Consider the following 20629-nt stretch of genomic DNA (forward strand, 5'->3'; position numbering starts at 1 on the left):
TTGGTAACGTGTGTTCTCCTGGGGTCTGAATCTTACTCGAGATGTGCCTCGGCGGTTCCCCAAAAAACGGTTCGATCACTGGGGTCCATTAAATCAGGCACATCTATTAGAAAAGTTATCATTGGAACCAGACGCACCTTCATTGTCAGATTCTGACGTCTCAGAAAAATTGCGGACTTGTCTATTAGACCAGAATTGTTGGTCCCCCTGTTGCATTTCCCTAGAGGAGTAGTATTGGGCATTAAGATAGGGATATACCCTCTCCTCTGAAAAATACCGAATATCCTTCTTAAGTTTGTCGGTTTTTCTACGTAAGATGTATTCACTGAAGGAGTCTAATTCCAAGTTAACCTCCTCTAATTTACGTTTTGCATCTCCGACCGCATCATTTTTCAGAAGTAGATCTTCCATTTCGGCAATTTCCTTCAAGAGACCTAAGGCTACTTCCCTAGCTGTTTCAATAATAAGTAACATCAGGTCTCTAGAGCAACGGTTGGCTATAAGGGACCATCTTTCCAAAAAGAGACGAATTTCAACGAACAAACCTGGGATATTCCTGACACGGAGGCCATTCGGGATCACTCCGGCTTTCAGATATTGTATCATGAACTCGGCATGGGATACAGTTCTCTTTGCTTTCTTCTTAAGATTAAGAAGTTTAACCCATTCATCGTTGGAGCTTTTGTTTAGTGAAAAGGGTTGTTCTGAGGAAGAGGATGGCCCCATAAGTCGATTAAAGTCCTCTTTACTAAAGCCAAACGTCTTGATGGCATCCATAGTATATCACTAAAATACACATGATGTAATGTCGGAATAAAGAGCTAGAAATAGTTATACAAAAGAATTTTTAATGACTAAGGAAAAATCCAGAGAGAAAAACCATCAAGAAAAACATACATAATCAAATAACAACCAACCAACCAGACTCAATTCAATCTCATCAATGTTTGACTCCAAAGACCAGGGGAGGAACCTAACTAAACAACCCTCACGACACAGTGCCGGGTAAACTTACAAAGAACAGAAGAGGGACCCTGAACCTAAAAAATAGGATACGGGAAGGGGGAACAACCCACCAGGGAAGTCAATATCTATAACAACATGAAAGGGAAGTTCCCAATAATCTAAGGGACCAATAGGTTCCAGTATAAACAATTGCCCACAGAACAGCTGGTTATATTAAATCATTTTATTGTCATATATATTTGTAAAAAAACACCATTACTTCAGTAAATATAGCAGCACATATAATTCATATAGCGTTAGCCCAGAGCATCAAGGCACTATAAAAACATTTTACATACATAAATCACTCATACAATCAATCACAGACACACTCATAGATCAAAACATCCATCAAGATACAACCCACTAAAACACACTCAACAGCCAGGCAGAAAGAAGCGCCGACGCGCGTTTCGGAAAAATGCCACAATAGGGAATTCCTTCATCAGGGCGCCAATCATTCAAATATATGCGGCCATCAAGGTCCTCCAAAGTTTCCAGAGGATAAAATTAGATCAGTTTCAGAGTTTTCTGGGCAAACAACAGCATATCACAGCATATCTGTGGTCAAAAACCGAATAAATCAAAAACAAATCCACAAGTAGGGGGCAGGGGGGAGGGTTTTTTGGTCAATGCATGGAGTAAAACAAGACACAAGAAAACTTACTACATCCAATCAACATACATACAGAATTTTTTTTTCCAAAAGAAGGTCTTTTCCATATTGAGGTCACATATAAGCAAAAAAATATAAGCCTATAAGCAATCTCAATTCTCCTACAACAGCTGGTACTTCAATACAGGATTACAGGCGACTCATGAGGAAAAACACGGGAGAGTCTCGATGTTTACATACCGGGTGGAAGAAACTGATCCGCGTCTAAACCTTAAAGACGGTGAACGGCAGGTCCCGCAATAGATGACGGCTGACGTAGTAGCAGGCGAAGAATAGTCAGTCTTTATAAACTGTATATATAGGAAAGAGAAAATAGGCGGCCATATAATACATATACACTAAAAGGTATATTTAGGCAAGGACACCCCTGTTCCGTGTCGAGTTTAAATAAATATATATGACAATAAAATGATTTAATATAACCAGCTGTTCTGTGGGCAATTGTTTATACTGGAACCTATTGGTCCATTAGATTATTGGGAACTTCCCTTTCATGTTGTTATAGATATTTACTTCCCTGGTGGGTTGTTCCCCCTTCCCGTATCCTATTTTTTAGGTTCAGGGTCCCTCTTCTGTTCTTTGTAATTAAAGCCATTTGTACCTGGTTATCTCCCACGACTGCCTTAACTACTCCCTCACCAGGCTGCCTCGATGTCTGTGTTTGGAACACAGCATGATGGTGAACACCCAGACGGTATGCAAATGAGCCCACGCTGAATTGTTCAGCTGGGCTCGGCTCAGGTCTACAGAAGTGCCTTGGCTATCAAAGAAAGGCCGCCAGCATTAGCGTTTCATGAGTACCGGTACTCTCCTTGGCAGTAGAGAAGTGCTGGTATTCTGAGTGATAAATCTAAGTAGTGCCGGTACTCAGTACTGGCCCATTTAAAGCACTGATCTAGTGTAGGGATGCCAGATCGCTACACATCTAAGGGTTGCCACCAGGGGCCTCATTTATGAGGCTGTGCGTCACTTTTACGCCGCCGGTGCGTCACTTTTTGTGACGCACCAGCGGTGTAAAAAATGCACCTTGTTACGCCATATTTACAAAGTGACGCATCTAGGTAGATGCGTCACTTTGTAAACCCCTGCGCCACATTATACCTGCATCAGGTATAATGTATGCAAGGGGGGTGTTTTGACGCAAGAAAGGGTCATGGAAGTGACGCAGTGAAATCTATGAGATTTCACTGCGCCACTTCTAGGACACAAATGCGTCAATTTCTTATGCCTGCCTCACAGCAGGCGTAAGACTGACGCAGGCCCTTTCACATGGGGCTTGCCCCATGTGAAAGGACCCATTGCTGGAGTTGCGTCACTTTTGTGACACACTCCAGCAATGCGTCACTTTTGCGCCATACAGATACGTCAGAAATACTGACGTATCTGTAACTCCTTGCGCCATGATGCGTGATACTGTAAATATGATGCATCATTGGTCTCGCAAGGAGGGCGCAGTGAAAAGTGACGCATCGCTGTTTTCACGCAGCGATGCGTCACTTTCCATAAATGAGGCCCTAGGTTTTTAGTCCTGTGATTTCCTTTCATAAACAACTAGCAAGCATTTTGGCCCAATCGGTTCAGCTGAAAAAGACTCCAGTGTTTTGTTAAATAAAAAGCCTGTATAATCCCGCTTACCTAATTAACGCTCGTAAGGTTCCTTTAACAAAAAGTGTAGAACAGCAATGCTTCACTCCTGAGAACCAGTAGCAGTAACAGCCTTTGTGAGATTGCTCAGATCTAATAATTAGTTTCAACTATTATTATCATAATCAGTTTTTCTGTGTGCTTTTTAATTTAGGAAGCATTTTTACACATTTTGCTTTCTTGAATTTATGACACCTCCTTTCATCTAATGAATGGAAGCGCGTTCTATTATGCTGCTCTCTTCGAAACGACTCCGTGCTTGTGAATGAGAAGAATGAGATTATGGGTTTATTGAATCCAGCCTATCTTTTCTGTTTAGATACTTCTGAATCTTATATGCACATGAAAGGAAATTAAATCTTAACCCACACTGTTCATCAGGAGGCTGTGCCATTTACAAGCATTGCATTGGTGCCTCCGTTTACTTGCTGTGTCCAGATTTATTTAGATGTTATCCTATTAAATTCAGTGTGTCCAAGTTGTGCGCTTCTTGACCTTTTGCTTTTGAAAGTCATACCAACTGACCTTAAACTAAAAAAAATAAAAAATGAATTCGATTGGAGACAATCAACTGAAGAAGGTAGCGGGACGAATGCTTCGACCAGCCATTATTATCCACTCACCAAGCTACTGGGCCGGCTAAAAGTGAAGCAAAATACTGAATGTTTTATTGTACAGCTGTTTGAGTTAGTCTCCTGCATCACTCTACGTTAGTGCTTTCTCTTTCTTTGGAAATCCATAAACATGCTGGTATTGCGCTGAGAGATTGAATGGCTATCCAGAAAACTGTTTGATACATGGCTATAAACGGGGTACGCACAGGGTTAAATCGGCAAGCTTTCTACCGCCAGTCCTTTTGGGAGTCTCCTCAAGAAACCCTCAGTTCTTACAGCAAACTCTCCTTCAAAGCATATGCACTTGGATTGCCCTGAGCTGGTGCTGGCTAGCGTGTATTTCGTTTTTTTTATCAGTAGCTATGAGCTGGAAATGAGAGGCACAGGCTATAACTAAGAAATACAATTTCTTTCCTTCAAGACATGTATGCAAAAAAATGTAGGGGGCCCCAGGCAGTGGACTTAGTGCAACATTGATGTGCAAACATTAATGTACTGGCAAAGGGCTGGCAAGCTTGTGCAATCGCTTTTTCTTTCTTGTATTTCGGTACAAAGCATATGTCATAAGTTAAAAAAATATATATGTTGCCACCTAAACAGGGCAATCATCACCTTGCAATTAAATTGAACTAAATCACTATTAAAACTGCAAATCAGAGAATGTTTTTTTAATTAGAAATACTCTCAGTTGTCCTATGAATTGTATTATTTTTATTTAAAAGGAGATAAGAATAAATAAATGAAGACCTAGCCTAGGCCTGAATTTGCATGAAACTGCCATGTTACAATATCACATTCACACATTAGTAGACCAACTTAATAGAAGATCCACTTTCAAGCTGCTTTGTGTCACCCACAAAGCAATACATGCAGCAAGACCACTTTTTTTATCAGTAAGAAAATCACAAAATACATTTAACAAAGAGACCTCAGCTACAGATTGGCGCCTTTCCTAAATTATGGGTGGAACATCTTTCTCTGTTCAAGCAGCCAAACTATGGGATTCTTTACCCCCAAACATAGGATCCACAGAAAACCATCTTATATTCAGAAGATTACTCAAGTGCTGCAGGGGCGGTGGGTGAGCTTTTAAAGTGGTGGGGCGCAAACTAATTAGCATACAGCACCGTAGCGAGCGAGCGCAGCGAGCGAGCCCGAACCCCAAAAGGGGGGTTTGGGGGGATTACCCCTCCCACGAAAATTTTGAAAAAAAAGAAGAAAAATCATGCATTTTCAAGCAAATTTGAGAAAGCAGGAAGGTTAATAAAGCAATTGTGAAAGTGCAGTTATTACATTAATAGATGGCATAACATAGGTAGCTGCTTATTCAGTATTACCACAGAGCTTCATACATTCTGTCCTATTATGCTCAGGTGCTGAATTCAGACTATAAGACTTTCATGGAAATCTCAGCTCTAAGAGTAGAAGAAGTTACACAGCAGTGTAATGGTTGCCAGGTTCGTTCCGCAGGAGCGTCAGGAACTTGAAGAAAAGTCCACAGTCTTCCCCTACGGCCTTCCGACTCTATTAGACTCTAGAGTAACGAATGGCACGCAAGGGGAAAACAGGGAAACAAAACAAGGAAAGGCGGGGGAAGAAAAACAGTCTTACAATATACCAACTCTATTAGACTCTAGAGTAACGAATGGCAAGCAAGGGGAAAACAGGGAAACAAAACAAGGAAAGGCGGGGGAAGAAAAACAGTCTTACAATATATATCCAACTTTTTTTTGTTCCCACTGTATCACAGTATTCCCACGGTACTGTTGCACATGCGCCACTCCAAGGTTCCACTGGACAGTGCAAGATTCACTTTTTGACGTTGACACAATACTGTGGGACTGCACGAAGTGGGTCATGCTAGGTCCTGCGGGAGTTCAGGAGGAATCCTCACGGGATGTCTCGCTGGATTCCACAGGAGTACTGTGAGACCCGTGGCATGGATTTTTTTTGGGGGGGGGGGGAGGTTTGCAAGGGCCCCCACTGCAATGAGGGCCAGGGGTTCAGGGTATCCCTACTCTTATCACAGTAGTCCAACAGTCCCGATATTACTATATTTTGGGGATTAGTTTTTGGAAAAAGGCAGAACAAATGTATACGAAATCACAAAAAGCATGTTGTTTGAGAATAGGACAAGCTTTCTGCCACATTTGGTATAATTTTGTACTGCCGATTTTTCTATATCACTTCCCAAACTTCATGTGGGAAATTGCATGAGAAAAATTTATTTTGGGACCCCCTTTTATTTATCCCCTGCTTGACTTGAGTTGGCCTAAGCAGTGTTCATGAGCTGCAGTTCACATCAGATGTCTGAGGTGAGCATTAACTCACTGAAACCATTCTGTCAGATGGAAGGAGTTTTGCTTTATGAGAAGACAGGGTAGTGCTTACTCTATGATAACAATTTGTGGTGAAATTCACCATGACTTTCCAGAATGTTGACATGCAGGTTTGCATTGAGTGAGAGATCAGAAATCAGAAGAGAAGCAAAATGTAACCTGGCCTGTCAGCTAGGGTCATCCAGTGGCAAGGGCCCGGCTTTAGTGCTGTTGGCGCCCGGTGCAGCAACTAATGTTTGTGCCCCCTCCCCATGACCACCTCCACCACGACTCCTTCATTACCATCCTTTAACAGAGCCCCTCAAGTCTCCAAAACCACCTCTCTCAGGTGCATTTGATTCATGTTATAGCGTCGCCCATGGCAGTGTGGGATGTCAGAGCACATTACAGCACACACATATTACACAGAGACAATGAATCATAAGTGTATAAATCAGTTTATAGGAAATGTTACATAAGACAGACGACTACAAGGTGTAGTAATCACATTTCATCCCTACTGGTAGGCAGGATAGTTTAAGAGTGCTTGGTCTGGAGAAGAATAAACTCAGAATTTAAAACGTAACACCATGGTTGGTGGTTCACTAAAATATTAAGAATTGATTTCTTCCCAAATGAACTGTTTTTGCAACATTATGATAATCAAAGGCTGGGGGGAAAATCATAACCCTCTAATCTATGCCTTGAAGTGTGTATGCAGCTCTTTGATGACGGTTAATAGCTCACTATTCTACATTAGAATTTTAACTTAGAAACTGCAAATAACAAAAGAATCTCTTTGACAAAAGCAGTAATCCACTGCCCTATTTACATTATATGCACTTTGTGATTTGATTAGTACATGTTCTTTGCAGCTGGCATGATAACCGTCTGCACTACATTATGATGAATCAAAGCTTCCACAAGACAAAACGCTGATCTCGTTCCAGGAAGAACATTAATCACCCTGGAGTTATCTTGACATTTTTATTGTTGCCTGAAAATTGCTGGAGGCAAGAACGGGGTAGCAGGTGCTTTTATAACCATAATAGACTTGCAAATAGAGTGAACCCCGCCCCTCCCCACCACAAGTCTGAGCTAGAGCCGGCCCTGCCATCCCTTTGGTGAGAGGAACATACACCAGTGCCAGAAAAGAGAGCTGAGGGGTTCAGATAAAGAGGAAAGAGTGCTAGTGATTTAGTGCCAACAAAGATAAAACCTTTGAAATAAATAAGGATATCACAGAGCCGAAAAAGAGAATGACAAATACATTTAAAGAGACATTGAGGGGGGGGGGATAGAGTAAACATCGCATAATGTGACAGAGGAGAGAGCGATAGAGACCGATATGAAAGAGTGGGAGTGTCACGGTGGAAAAAGAGAGTCGGGGAGAACGGAGACCAACACATACTGTAACAATAAAAATTAAATGTCAAGAAACGGGTGAAGTGGTGAATGGAAGTGAGAGGGGGTTCCGGCCTAGCTTCCATTAGTGCAACTGGTGCAGTAGTGACAAAGCCCAGGGACAGGTACTGAGAGGCCCACGGTACCCCTATTATTGCCGTATTTCATCATTCGAACATCAGCCTGGAGACCCATTCCTTTCCTTGCAGCAGCTAGCAGCTCTGCAAAGCCCTTTCCTATACAGATGAAAGGACGCGCCATATATCAGCAGTTTGATGTGGGCAGCATGTGTGCCCTGGAATAAAGAGGGGACCCCCAAACGTCAATCTGAACGATGCGGCAGTTGTGTCAAATGACCCAGTCGTTCTCAAAGGGACGGAAGGATTCCTCCATTCAGGCCTAGAACTCTGAAGAGATTCGCTATGCAAGACCCTCTTGTGAGACACCAGGAACCCTACAGGAGAGGGGTCGCCTTGTGCTCTCTCCCAGTCTCTGCCAAGCCCTCGAAGTGGTGGCAAAGCCGTAGGGGACCCGGCATCAACAGGGTGGGTTCGGCCAAGAGAGGATTGGTTATAACACGTTACAGAGTGAATCTGCTCAGCTAACTCGTATCGCACTGAGCTGTCACTGGCATAACGAAGCTCGACGATGCCCCTGCAAAGTACACGGAGGCCCCCTCTATCCCTTTTGCTGAGGGTGGCGGGCCTGGAGTTCGCCCCTCCCCCCTATTCCCCGCACCGCGTTGGCTTATGTTACGCACGCAGCCCTGCCAAGTGTCACACATCCGGTGTGACACTAACGCATTTTAAGTTACATTACCGCATTACCGCATGTGAAAGGATTGTCACGCAAATCAGCTAAGTGCATTATCAGTATTTGAGGTTGTCACTATCAAGCCTGACTGTAAAGCCTGATTTAAAACAGAGTCTGTGGCATCGCGCCGCCCGTGGCTTATGAGCGCTGTTCTAGCAGGCTTGGGGTTCAGCTGAGCTAAGGCTGCAGGCAGCTTTAGTGCTATGTATCCTGGTTGAATAAACTGCCGTGGCTCGGTTGTTACTGGCAGGGTGATGTCATCACGGTGAGACGTCACTGCGCGGAAGCGCGCGCAGTTTATTTTGGGCGCTCGATGAGGCTGGAGTGGATAATTTGCGGGCGGCGCAGCATGTCATCATCTTTAGAGGGTAGCGCAGCCTTTAACTACGGCACCGTCCACCGGCTTCATCGGCTCGGGAACCATGTGCTAGCTATTGTTATTACCGCCCCCTTTGAAGCATGAAATATCTTACTGTAGCCAGAAGTCCGTGACATCGGGTCCGCCTGGACAGACTGGAGGTGGAGGGCCCTTCTGTGAGGTTAGTGAGACTTTGCTATTGCCTCATGTACAACTAACTGGGGGAGAGAGAGCCTGTCTGTGTGCGCTAAATTGAGATGCTTCCAGCCTGAGCCCCCACCCCCATGCGCAGCTCTTCCACCGTATCTCTGTTATCTCTCCTAGGTGAAGCCTTGGGAGAGGCCGAGGGTCTCTGAAGCGACTGGAAAGTTTTTTTTTTATTGTTGCTTGGTAAAGGAGAACCCCACCCACCCCCTAATCGGGCCTCCTTAAGTTTGTTCAACGCGTCACTCTCTTCCTCACAAGTAGAGGAAAAGAGATAAGAAGCCGCATATGCAGGCCACGGCTGATCTTTCACTTATTCAGAAACACTCAGTCTGCCCGGGTCAGAGCAGCTAGCACGGCACAGCAAACCCCACTAGCTTCTTATTAAATAGAATAAACTGTGCCGTGTTTATTCACGACGTTCAAATAAATGCCATTGATTACTTTCAATGTATTAGGGCATTTTAAACTGCAGAGAACTTTAACCATTTAAAATAATAAAAACAGAGAGTGCAAACATACCTGAGAGCTTACCCAGTTCTATGTGTGAAGTGTGGCTTCTCTCAAACAGGTCCCTACCCAGACACCTACTAGCAAATGCACTCCATTCTAGACTTATTCTGAGTTTGCCTATGCCCCTGTCACTCACACAGTAGGTCTCCTCTTTGTTTTTCAGTTGCGTTACAGCTCAGGTCACTGGTGGCTGTTGAGTGAGACCATAAGTCACTCAGCTGATTATAATGACATTTTCAACCACTTCCAAGCTGCTTTATCTAATTTCTGTAATTTTAGCTAGAGTCTGATCAATGGAAGTTGTGTATATTTCTTACGTTTTGCAGCAGTTAACTCAGTTTCTCGTTCCTCAAATGTGTGTAATTTCTGATATTATGGTTTCCCTGCTCTTCATTGCTTCATTTTGCTCACGAGACAGTATCACTCATAGTCATTGAAATGTCACTCATAATTACTCTAAAATTATTAAAATGTCACACAACGCAGCAATCTGAAACCTTGGCAGCTATGCGCACGGGTGGTATAGAGTACAGTTGTAGAATGCTAGGAGGGAAGTTGGTTTAAATGGCAGGACAACCGTACCATACAAAGACCTGGGAAACTCGAGAACTTTGGTTAATGGCTGTAAAAAGCAGGGGCACTGAGTTCCAATCAGCCCCCGCTCACTTTGACAGAGTGGTATGATGAACTAAAACCAACATTGCATTTACCAGTGATCCGGAGGAACATTCTTGGTCGCAGCTGCGTCATCTTTTCTGTGCTCTAAAGAGAAGTTGTATAGAACAGCTTTTAGACTTGAACTAAATTAATACAGTATTTTATGTATCACCACGTTACTGTTGTGGGACTACCACTGTTAATTAATAGATGATGTTACTATTCAGCTCAGCTGCACTCAATTCATCATTCTCAGAAAGATGAAATGCAGAGTCATTCCTACTGGGACTTAATCACGAAAGCCACAAACTATGCCAAGGTTGCCAGATGATTCGATGTCAGTAAGAGACTGTGTTTACGCACGGGTTGGAATTGCGAGCTTGAAGGCATTTACACATCCAATAATTAGTGAAACCTGCCAAAATTTAACAGGGAAAAACATATGGTATTTACCATATCATGTGGCGTTTGGTGCGTTAAAAACCAAAATCCATGTTAGTCCCCATGAACTCGTGATAGGTGTTATTTATCGCACCCATACCCCGTGGTATCCTTATGTATCAGTGGTGATAAATAACACCCTCGTACATAAACGTACGTATGCAGCAGATACACTAACACACTGTGCTGCCTTACTATCTTCAAGTGACTGCCCTTAGGAGCTGCTGCAATTTTTGCTCCACCTAAGTCATTAATATTCATTACTACGCCATTGCTGTCGGAAACCACCTGGCCACCACCAGTCCCTCAGCAGTCAGTGCGCTACCGACCAAACTACCACACAGTCTCATCAAAATAGAGCAGCCACGTTCACCATCTCTTGCACTATGGGAACCGGCTCACCCGGGTCGGTGCGAGGCTATGTGACATAGTGACGCCTCCAGGGCAATTATAAAAAGTTGGAGTGTTCTCAAAGACAAGGGCTATGTGTCTTTACCTTCAATAGCACAGAAGACCACGCGCTTCCTTCCTCAGCACACTATAAACACCTGGACACATGTGCCCGCCCGACACTGCTGCACCGGCTCTCACACGCACGCGCCAGTGTGTGCCCTGTGATTCATGTGTCCCGCTGCCTGCATCAAAAGCCATGCAGAATACGTGGCTTTTCAGAATCTGCTGACCCAAACCACGCCGCTGTCTGACATTCCTTCTCAATCCACACTTCAGCATAATGGTCGGTGGAGCAGAGAAGTGCGGGAGCGATGGGGGCAGAGCCTGCCCACAGTTGCCAGTTGCCAGTTGCCACGGGCGGTAAAGTAGGCCTTCTGGGCTTGCCTTTTACCCAGCAACACTTGGCAAGCCTTGCGGCAGATTTGAGCCCATGCCTGCAGCGTTAAGACTTGAGCAAAAACTACAAGTTCCAGAATGCAGTGTGAGGTTTGCTATAGCGAAAAACGTTAGGACTGCTGTCGAAGCCCCTACGCTCACTTAAGTAGAAATTCGTGTAGCCCGCCACTCACCCCCAGCTCTAAATGACATGACGCCTGGGAGATAACGTGATACAGAAACTCTATAAACAGATACGGAGGCAGCCGGAGAAGAGACTACAGAGGCACTAGGGCCGAGTCCCGGCACCATGACGTGACATGACAACAGCTCTCAAATAAAACTCAAGTGACATTTACAGTAAATGAGTAAATTTAAATTAAATGCACAAATTCACCGGCGTACCTAATGAAATCGACGATCTCTTCCTTCTTCTTTAGACGGCGTCTCACAGACAGTCACAGAGCAGAGAGAGGGTCGGGATGATTCCAGAACAACTTACTTCTAACGTGCGCATGGCCAATCACTGAATGGCTTCATATGCGAAGTCACAGTGATTGGCCAGCATACAGTCAATGCTGAGCGGCCTGCCTGAGCCACCCACGCGGCATCCAATGATGGATTGCCTGTCCTTGGCGCTGTTCACCAGCCAATCCTGGCGCTTATACAGCTCCAGGATTGGCTAGGGGGGCCCACACAGCACTCGCCCTCTCGCCTTCCAAACGACGGGGCTGGCTAAACGCGCGCCCCCCTGGCCCCTTCTGTCTGTCTCAGCGTCTACATGACGCTGACGCGCATGCTCGGGTAAGTTTCTGCCCGTAATGCGCAACTCCCGTTTCTACAGCCCTGAGTTTAAACAGGAGTTTAAATGCCAGCCAACCCGGCCCCACCCCCTACGCACTCCCTATTTCAGCGGGTGTGTCCCGGCCGGAACCCCCGCTGAAAGCTTTTATATTTCTTGATATTAGGACGGAAAGCTCGTTGTCAGCAGGTGCGTCCACCAGGCTAGTGGGGCTACGCCCCTACGCCCCAATGGACGCACCGCTGCTGAAGTGCTGGCTCTTTTACATGACCAACTTCTACAAACTACAAATGTACAGCAATAGTATGCACAAGACACCAATGATGCATATACATGTGTTTGTAAACTTGTATACTTTGATTATATGCATATATTGAGATAGATCATCTCTTTGTACAAATGCTCATATTGCATATTATTCACAACCACAGAGGCAACCCACCAACCTGAACCAGGGGCAGTAAATAGGTATTCCGAACAACAGTTCAGGAGATAAATAATAAATCACAATGTCAAAAAAACAATAAATTTCGATTTATAGAAAAAAGTAAGAAAATGAAGAAAAAAGAGAGAAAGAAGGAATAAAAGGCAGGGAGACAGAATAAAAACTGTCAACAAGGAATTAAAAAAGTTATCACAAATGTATTATAAATAGTGCGCTCAGAAGAATAAGGGCTGGTTTATACAACAATACATAACATACTTACAGAAACTCCAAGGTTGATATCTTTCCATTGAAGTAACCACGCCGCAGGATTTTTCAGACCTGCCGCTGGTCGTTAAGACGGGCTCCTGATTGAAAAGCCCCCGAAGGAGGACTGAATTCCTTTTTCTCCTGACATATTTTATACGGAGTATTCAAGTTATAATCCCCCCAAAACATTCTTTTGGGATGTGCAATCATTTTTTAATATATCAACCTTGGAGTTTCTGTAAGCATACGTGATTAGAACGTGATAGCTTTGGCCTGGATTTTAAATAACTTTGTCGCTCTATGAATTATTCCTGTCCTGATGATGACCGCAACTTTTAACAGCGATTGAAACGCCGTCGACGTATCTGTGGCTCATAAATTGTAGTGGACACATGAGTTTTGTATATGGTGTACCTTTCTTTGGAACATATTTATTGTTTGCCACATGTTTGGTTGTGTTTGTATGTTATGTATTGTTGTATAAACCAGCCCTTATTCTTCTGAGCGCACTATTTATAATAAATTTGTGATAACTTTTTAATTCCTTGTTGACAGTTTTTATTCTGTGTCTCCCTGCCTTTAATTCCTTCTTTCTCTCTTTTTTCTTCATTTTCTTACTTTTTTCTATAAATCGAAATTTATTGTTTTTTTGACATATAATTCATATTAGTAACAATGTATATATACTCTCTTATATTTATGCTTAACAAATGTATATATTACTTATAGTTAAAATATATAGGCTCCTTACATTTATGCTTACGAAGTAACTAGGTCATTACATAAATCCTTGTTTTTGACTACATGCTTATGAACTTCTATTCATTATAATCACATATATCTATATGATTATACAGAAAGTGTGTGAAATTGATAACTATTCAGTATACTTATTACTTAAAAAATAATTTATACATTCTAGAAATAAATGATAAAAACAAATAATACTGATTAATTAATGGGAAAAAACAGAAACATATAATGGGTACGTATCTCTCTCTCTGTATTCATATATATATATAACACATCTGTCACATTGTGTAAATATAATTAAAGCAAAAAATGTATTATATCCATTTATAAGCAGATCAATACATCATTAACATTTAAGATGATGAGTGTATGCTCAATGATTTACTTTCCTGTAATATCACATCTATCACAAAGAGCAAATATGATTAAGCAATTATATCTATAAGAGCTTCACTATTGAAATATTGAATGGCAAGAATATTAAAAGAAAAGCCATAATTTACAGCAAAAATGATAAGGGTGAACTTGTAAATATTTATCAGTGCATTAACATATGGGACTTTATCCTGTACAATCTTATATCTCCTTATTTTTCCATATGCGCATCATGATGAAATCTCTATGCATGTATAAGTCTTATGTGTGGTCATGTATCTACATATTTATATATTTTACTCCCACTACAGAGTAAAAAAGAAATAATAATCTCTTTGAACCTTATCAAATCACTGACTCATCCTATTTCTCTTCCAAAATATTCCCTACGTCCACTCTCTGACTCAAGTCAAGTCAAACTTTATTTCGGTCGAGCCAAACATTAAAGTGCAAATGCGTACAGTGCAAAGTGATAGAAATGAATATATTGCACTCTCTGACTCATTCCAAACCTCTTTTACTACAATGAACTCCCAAACACCTCTTTCCAAACTATTCCCTTTTCTATCCATCCTTTATCCTAAATCAATTTTACTTCTATGATCTCCCAAATAATGATTTCTAAACTCTACCCTCCTCTATCCATCCTTTATTCTATCATCCAGCTAACAGACTCACATGTCTACCACTCCCAACACTCCCAGTAACAATGTATATGTCACCCTGCTAATCCGCCTTTGGGTTCCGGAGTAATGTGCTACTAGCCAAAAAGCAATCCAGCACCTCGTCATGGGTAGTAAGTGTTATATAAATACAATTATAATTACAACTGAGGTGCATGCAAAATAAATAGTGGTTACTTAAATGCAAAATTACACTTTGAAGCAGCTTTGTCACTGAAGAGAATGGAACTACTTTTAGGCGAATGTGAAAATTGTGCAGTGCCTTTGTGCAGTCACAAGTGAAGGGAGACGATGGGAAAGTGGGCTGACCAACTGCCATACTACAAATGCTGTGGTATGGTGTGGTGGGTGAAATTAAAATGTGAGTGGCAACTCAACAACCCAATTGAGGAAGTCCACATATCATAAGATTGTTTATGTTTGTATACTATGCATGATATGTTTGGGAATACCAGTCTGGTGAGGTGGCCAAAGCTGCATCAAAGACAAGCCCCCCAAAAATTATTTTACTAGTATACTCTTAGAATCAGGAAGGGCAGCCTTGAAAACGGAAGTTGACATTACAAAAATGTTGCTATTTTCAAATAAAGGCTCCCAAGATGGCTTGTGAGTGTTTTGATGGTGTTCTGCGGGTATTCATCTATGACTTGCAGGTAATGTGCTACTCTGGAACTGCACACAGAAACACTCCAGTCAGAGATAGACAGAAATGCATTTCCAGGTTGAGAAAGGAGAGGGAGCACCACTTTAATTGATGGGGATGCGGGAGAAGCAATTTCTTCAGGAATAAATAATTTCCCCTTGTGAAACAAAAGGAAGTTAATGTGCAACAGCATATTTGGGTTCATAATTAAACATGCAAAATCAGACACACCTGTGTATTGTAGTTTTTCGAATTCCCAATTCGCATTCCCAACACCCCGCAAGGGGAGCTTTGAAACACTGGAGCTGGATTCTCAGCGAGAGAAATGCAGCCTCTCTGTCAGTGCGTCAGCTGGATGGTCGGCTTCATTCAGCACTTGCTGTAGCGAGCTGCGTCGGGCAAGTAGATAGTTGAACTGCTCCTGAACCACTGTGTGTTTGCTAGGGCAAGTGTAGGCATATTTATACCTTGAAGGTGCCTGGTTTGACGTAAAGTTAGACATAATAACGTCATCAAAGAACCCCAAGGGAATGGTTGTTCTTTGAAAATGCCATGATTTTTAGGACAAATCAATATTCAAGAAAGGGGATGTTTGTGGCTTTTTGGAACTAGTGGAAGTATCCATTCCTGTATTTGGACTGCATGGGCTATGTCTAAATATGGTTATGATTTCTATGCCTATATAAGGGCAAGTTGAATTGTACCTATATAAGGGCATACATCGGTAATTTCGCTTGGATTCTAAAATGCTACACAACACCTTAATAAACTTGATGCAGGAACACTTGAGCACATCTATGATTACCATTCTTCTCCTCAACTACAACTAGAACTCTGTGAGAGTTGCAAACATGGGAAATGTGCTTTTAATGTATAAGGAAAACTATGAGAACAAATTTCGGACATTTTTGTAACAGTGAGTCCCTTTCATCGTCACATACTCAGAAAGCAGAGTGGAAGTGATTGAAGTCTAAAAAGCCTCAGTGTATGCACAGCCACCATGCTCTCAGCCTTTTGCCAGTGGAAAGGATTTAACTGAAAGGTTGCTTTGCACGACAATGTTGTTATGGATCAGTGGCAGAATGCAAACTGAAGCCCCCACCACCACCCCACCCGCAGAATATGATCGAGGGGCCCCAAGACTGTCATACGATCCAGATTTTCATTGCCCTTGGACTAGATCCGGCTCCCTTGATGAGTCAGTGGCCCCCTTGAGGGCTGGGAGCCTCACTACACTGCAGGGGGCAGTGTTACGTCCTTGCAAACACCCCTGTCGTATTCTGCAATATTTTCAGTTCTTGCTAATTATTTTTGGATAGTATCGTTTGTTTCTAGGCCAGTTTTGCAGGTACCACTAATACTTCGAAGAGGAAAAAAAGTTGTTACAGCAAAGGTGTCATTTTGACATTAATTGCAAAACATGAAAGTTGTGAGAGCAATAAATACAGTTGAGCGATTTACTTTAGGCGAGGCTAAATAAACAACACATATTTATGTAGGGAAAAGAAGCTCTAGTTGCCTGCATGCACTTAATTCAAGCTCACGACCTGGTCTTATATGAGTGGTAACCTAAATGCAGTCAGTGACTGACAGAGTTCTGATCAAAGCAAGAATGAAACCTCACTGTGGTAAAAATGATGTGCATTGTGTTAGTCTGAAACCTCCTGATTATGTGTGTGTGGGGGGCAGGGCCGGGGTTACACGTCCAAAACCTCGATTTTCAGTCGCTCAAATCCTTTATTTTCAATATTATTTCTGACAGTTCTACTGTAGCACTATTGAGAAGAAACAAATGTCTTGATTACAGTTAAAAAAGAACAGAGTCTTATCAGATATCAGTGGGATGGCACAATTTCTACAGGAACAAATTAGTTGAGTGTAGGACAAAAAACTGAATATTGGACCAGATGTATTAAGGCTTTTTGCAGTCTCAAATGGTCTGATTTGCAAAATCAGGCCGCTTGAAACAGCAGAAGGGTGTTTCGGCATGTAACAAGCACAAATTGCAGTTTGCTAACAAGTTACAGAATCGTAATTTGTGATCGCGACTACATACCGAATTGGTGTTTGGAAGAGACATGTTTAGGCGTCCCTCCAAATACCAATTCTGAAAGGGATGTAGTCATTTTTTGAGACGGAAATCAGGTACTGAAATGTAGAGGTAATCCAATCCCAAACGGTAAGGGCTCCCCACAAGACCCTTTCCCCTTTGTTACTCTTGACAAAACCATTGTTTAGGAATAGGCTGTGGTAAACAGACCACTGCCTACTCCTAAAAAACGTTAGTTATTTTTTTTTTATAAACACCTCCTACTTTTCTATATTAAAACGGCCTCATTAAAAAAAAAATGATTGCTTTTTTTAAAAGCAATCACAGACATGGTGTACTGCTGACCCCAAAAAGCAACAATACCTTTGATGGCTGTGAATCATACTGGGCCGCAATTTGTGCCCTAGTTGGTTAATATTCATGAGGTAGGTGGAATTGCCCCCTGCTATGATTCAGTATTTTGCAAACTATTAAGACATAGATTGGTTCACAAAATACCACACTGGTCACAAATTGCCACCAGTGCTGAGTGCTTCTGGCCCATAGTGAAGGGAAAGAACTTGAACAGTGGGAGAGGAGGAGGAAGTTTTGTGTATGTTACACTGGGTCCTCCAATTGTGCCCCCTTTTTATCGAAGTACAAAAAAGAACAGGGTTTAACTCTTAGCAGAAGATAATGCTAGGCCATAGTACTATGACTATACAAACTATTGCCTTCCTTCTGCACGGATTCAGCTATTTCAACATATACAGTACATCTCTAACTACTGTCTAAACACCCGCACGAAGCTTTTTAATCAAATACGCTCTTGTTTTCTTCATAAAACCTTTTTATCTTATTTAAAATATCAATTGATTTTTTTTTGACAAGTGTGAAATATGTGTTGAGACGACAAGGGCATATAATAATTAAATGTTTGCAGCAAAACCATGATTATGTTTGCATGCTGCTCTAATGGTAGTTGCCTGTTACATTACAAATAATAATTTGGTAAGCACTTTCAATATTATTTCAGTCTTTTTTCAGGGGGTCAAATTGTTAGAAGAGGGATATTATGAATGCCAAAATCAATACACCACAAGGCATGAAGACCTATACTATTTGGTTACGAAGTACCCATCACCTCCCTGTTCTGGGATACAATATTCAGTAGTTGCATGTTTTCTTCAAGTATGTCAATGCAGTGCTTTTGACATTTCCTTTATTAACTTATGTTCTCATTCTTAGTGCTTTTACATTATGGACTACTTTAATAGTGCACCTTGATATATTTTCAGGAAAGTCAAATTGATGTTTTTCAACAAAAAGGAAGAAGATATTCTCTGGAGAAGTGAACTTGAGCAGTTGACGATTCAAGATACAAGGTACCCAACATTTTAGCGAATTACTTTTTCATTTGTGGTTAATTTATTTTGTTCCTTTCTCTAAACACATTGAAAGTGAAGGCAGAAAGAGACCATGAGGTCTTTTGAGTTTCTCATGTGCCTATTTCCTGTCATCTCAATTTAGGCATCAGTGTCTGTACATATACCTCTCTCAGTAATACTGTACCATGAAAGAGCCCTAGGATGCACGGCTGTTGAATTCAGGTCCTCTATATGTCTCCAGAAGTAGAATACATGCCTAAACAGACCTGTACCTCCAGTCCTTCTTGGCCCAATTCTCAGCCTAGCCATTGCAGTAGCCAAAGCAATTGTACTGACAATTAATGCACTTCTAGGTTTGGTGTTGCTGTTCCTCCCTTACTTAATAGTCACATGGTTTTCCCCAATGCTTCCCACTCAATTACTGTATCGCCTGCTGTTTCCTCATTTTCACTGAGGGGGTGATCTATTTGATCTCAGTTAGACCTGGCTTTTCTGCTGGTTTATTCCCAGACTGTTTTGCTTTTGAGCCTCCTCTTTTAGACCCTATTTGTGTTGGTTTTATGACTCTTGGCACTTTACCACTGCTGATCAGTAAAAGTGCATATGTTCCCCCTATAAATTGTGATTATGGATTGGCATTTCCATGATTTACTTATTTGATTTACTGCTAAAACCCTAGTACAGTGCACTGTGTGTGCCCAGAGCCTATAAATCAAATGCTGCTAGTGGGCCTGCAGCACTGATTGTGCCACCCACACAAGCAGCCTTTCCAAAGGTTCTCAGACCTGCCATTGCAGTGTCTGCACACATTTTCTACTGCCATGTCAATCTGGCAAGTACTGTGGTCAAACAACAAAAGAGTGTGCTTTCTTAAGAGAAGAGCAAGGATGAAGAATCAAATGTGATTCTTTAAAAAGCCCTCACTTACGTGCCAGGCCCTAACCTTACCTTTTCTTACATCTGAGTCACCCCTAAGGTAAGCCCAAGGTACCCGTGTGGAAAGGAAGGACATGTCTTGATGTGTGTAACATTGTTTGATAGTGAACTACAGTGAATTTCCTTCTTCACTATTGAAAGGCTGTCTGTCCCATAGTATAGAATGGAAGTTTGTTTATAACATCTTATAACTATAACTTCCCACTGGGACAAGATGGGAAATTGAAGTTTAGTATGTCTGAATTCAGAATATAAAGATGCATTTTTTTAGTAAGGATGATTTTTACATTCTGTGTTTGAAAATACCACTTCTAGAAAGTAAGTAGTTTAGCCATCCTTATGTGCCTCTACTGGTTTGTGGATGATTGACTGTCTAGCTTTGGAATGAAAGGTGCTGGGGATCTCCATTAACTGTACACAGCCATGGGGGGGGGGGGGGGGGGGGGTGGCGGGTGTTGAGGTGTGTCCTGCCTTTCCTGGATGAGTCAGGGCTGGGCTGAATAGAACTGGGCTGCATTTCGAATAGGGGGAGGAGATTTCCTTTCATCTGAATAGGCCTGGTCTGCCTTAAACAATGCTGTCTCCACCTCCTGCTGGGAAGCTACAACAGGGAGGACAGAACTGGTATGGACTGAGCACAGAACCTATCTGACACCAGAGACCAGAGGGAAATGGACTATAAATGTTGGGGCCCAGACCCCAGATTTTTAGATTACTTCTGAAATTCAAAGGAACCTCTGCAAAGGAGAAGAGCTGGGAAAACTGAAGGAGAAGTACTGCCCCTTTGCTGTGTGCTGTCTGGGGTTGGCGTGCAGTGGCTGTTTCTGCCAAGGAGTAGATCATGACTCTCT

At 42.2% G+C, this 20629-nt stretch overlaps 1 protein-coding gene across 2 annotated transcripts in view; it reads left to right on the forward strand.

Moving 5' to 3' along the window:
* CYB5R4 (cytochrome b5 reductase 4) overlaps positions 1 to 20629 on the forward strand; it is a 1195924-nt gene that overhangs the window by 1024507 nt on the left and 150788 nt on the right. For both annotated transcript variants that reach the window (XM_078648153.1, XM_078648152.1), the window contains one exon: positions 18753 to 18839. In XM_078648153.1, coding sequence (XP_078504279.1) covers positions 18753 to 18839 — 87 coding nt within the window. The remainder of the gene's footprint in view (positions 1 to 18752; positions 18840 to 20629) is intronic.

Source organism: Lissotriton helveticus, chromosome 6, assembly GCF_964261635.1.
Source record: "Lissotriton helveticus chromosome 6, aLisHel1.1, whole genome shotgun sequence".
Classification (NCBI taxonomy): domain Eukaryota; kingdom Metazoa; phylum Chordata; class Amphibia; order Caudata; family Salamandridae; genus Lissotriton; species Lissotriton helveticus.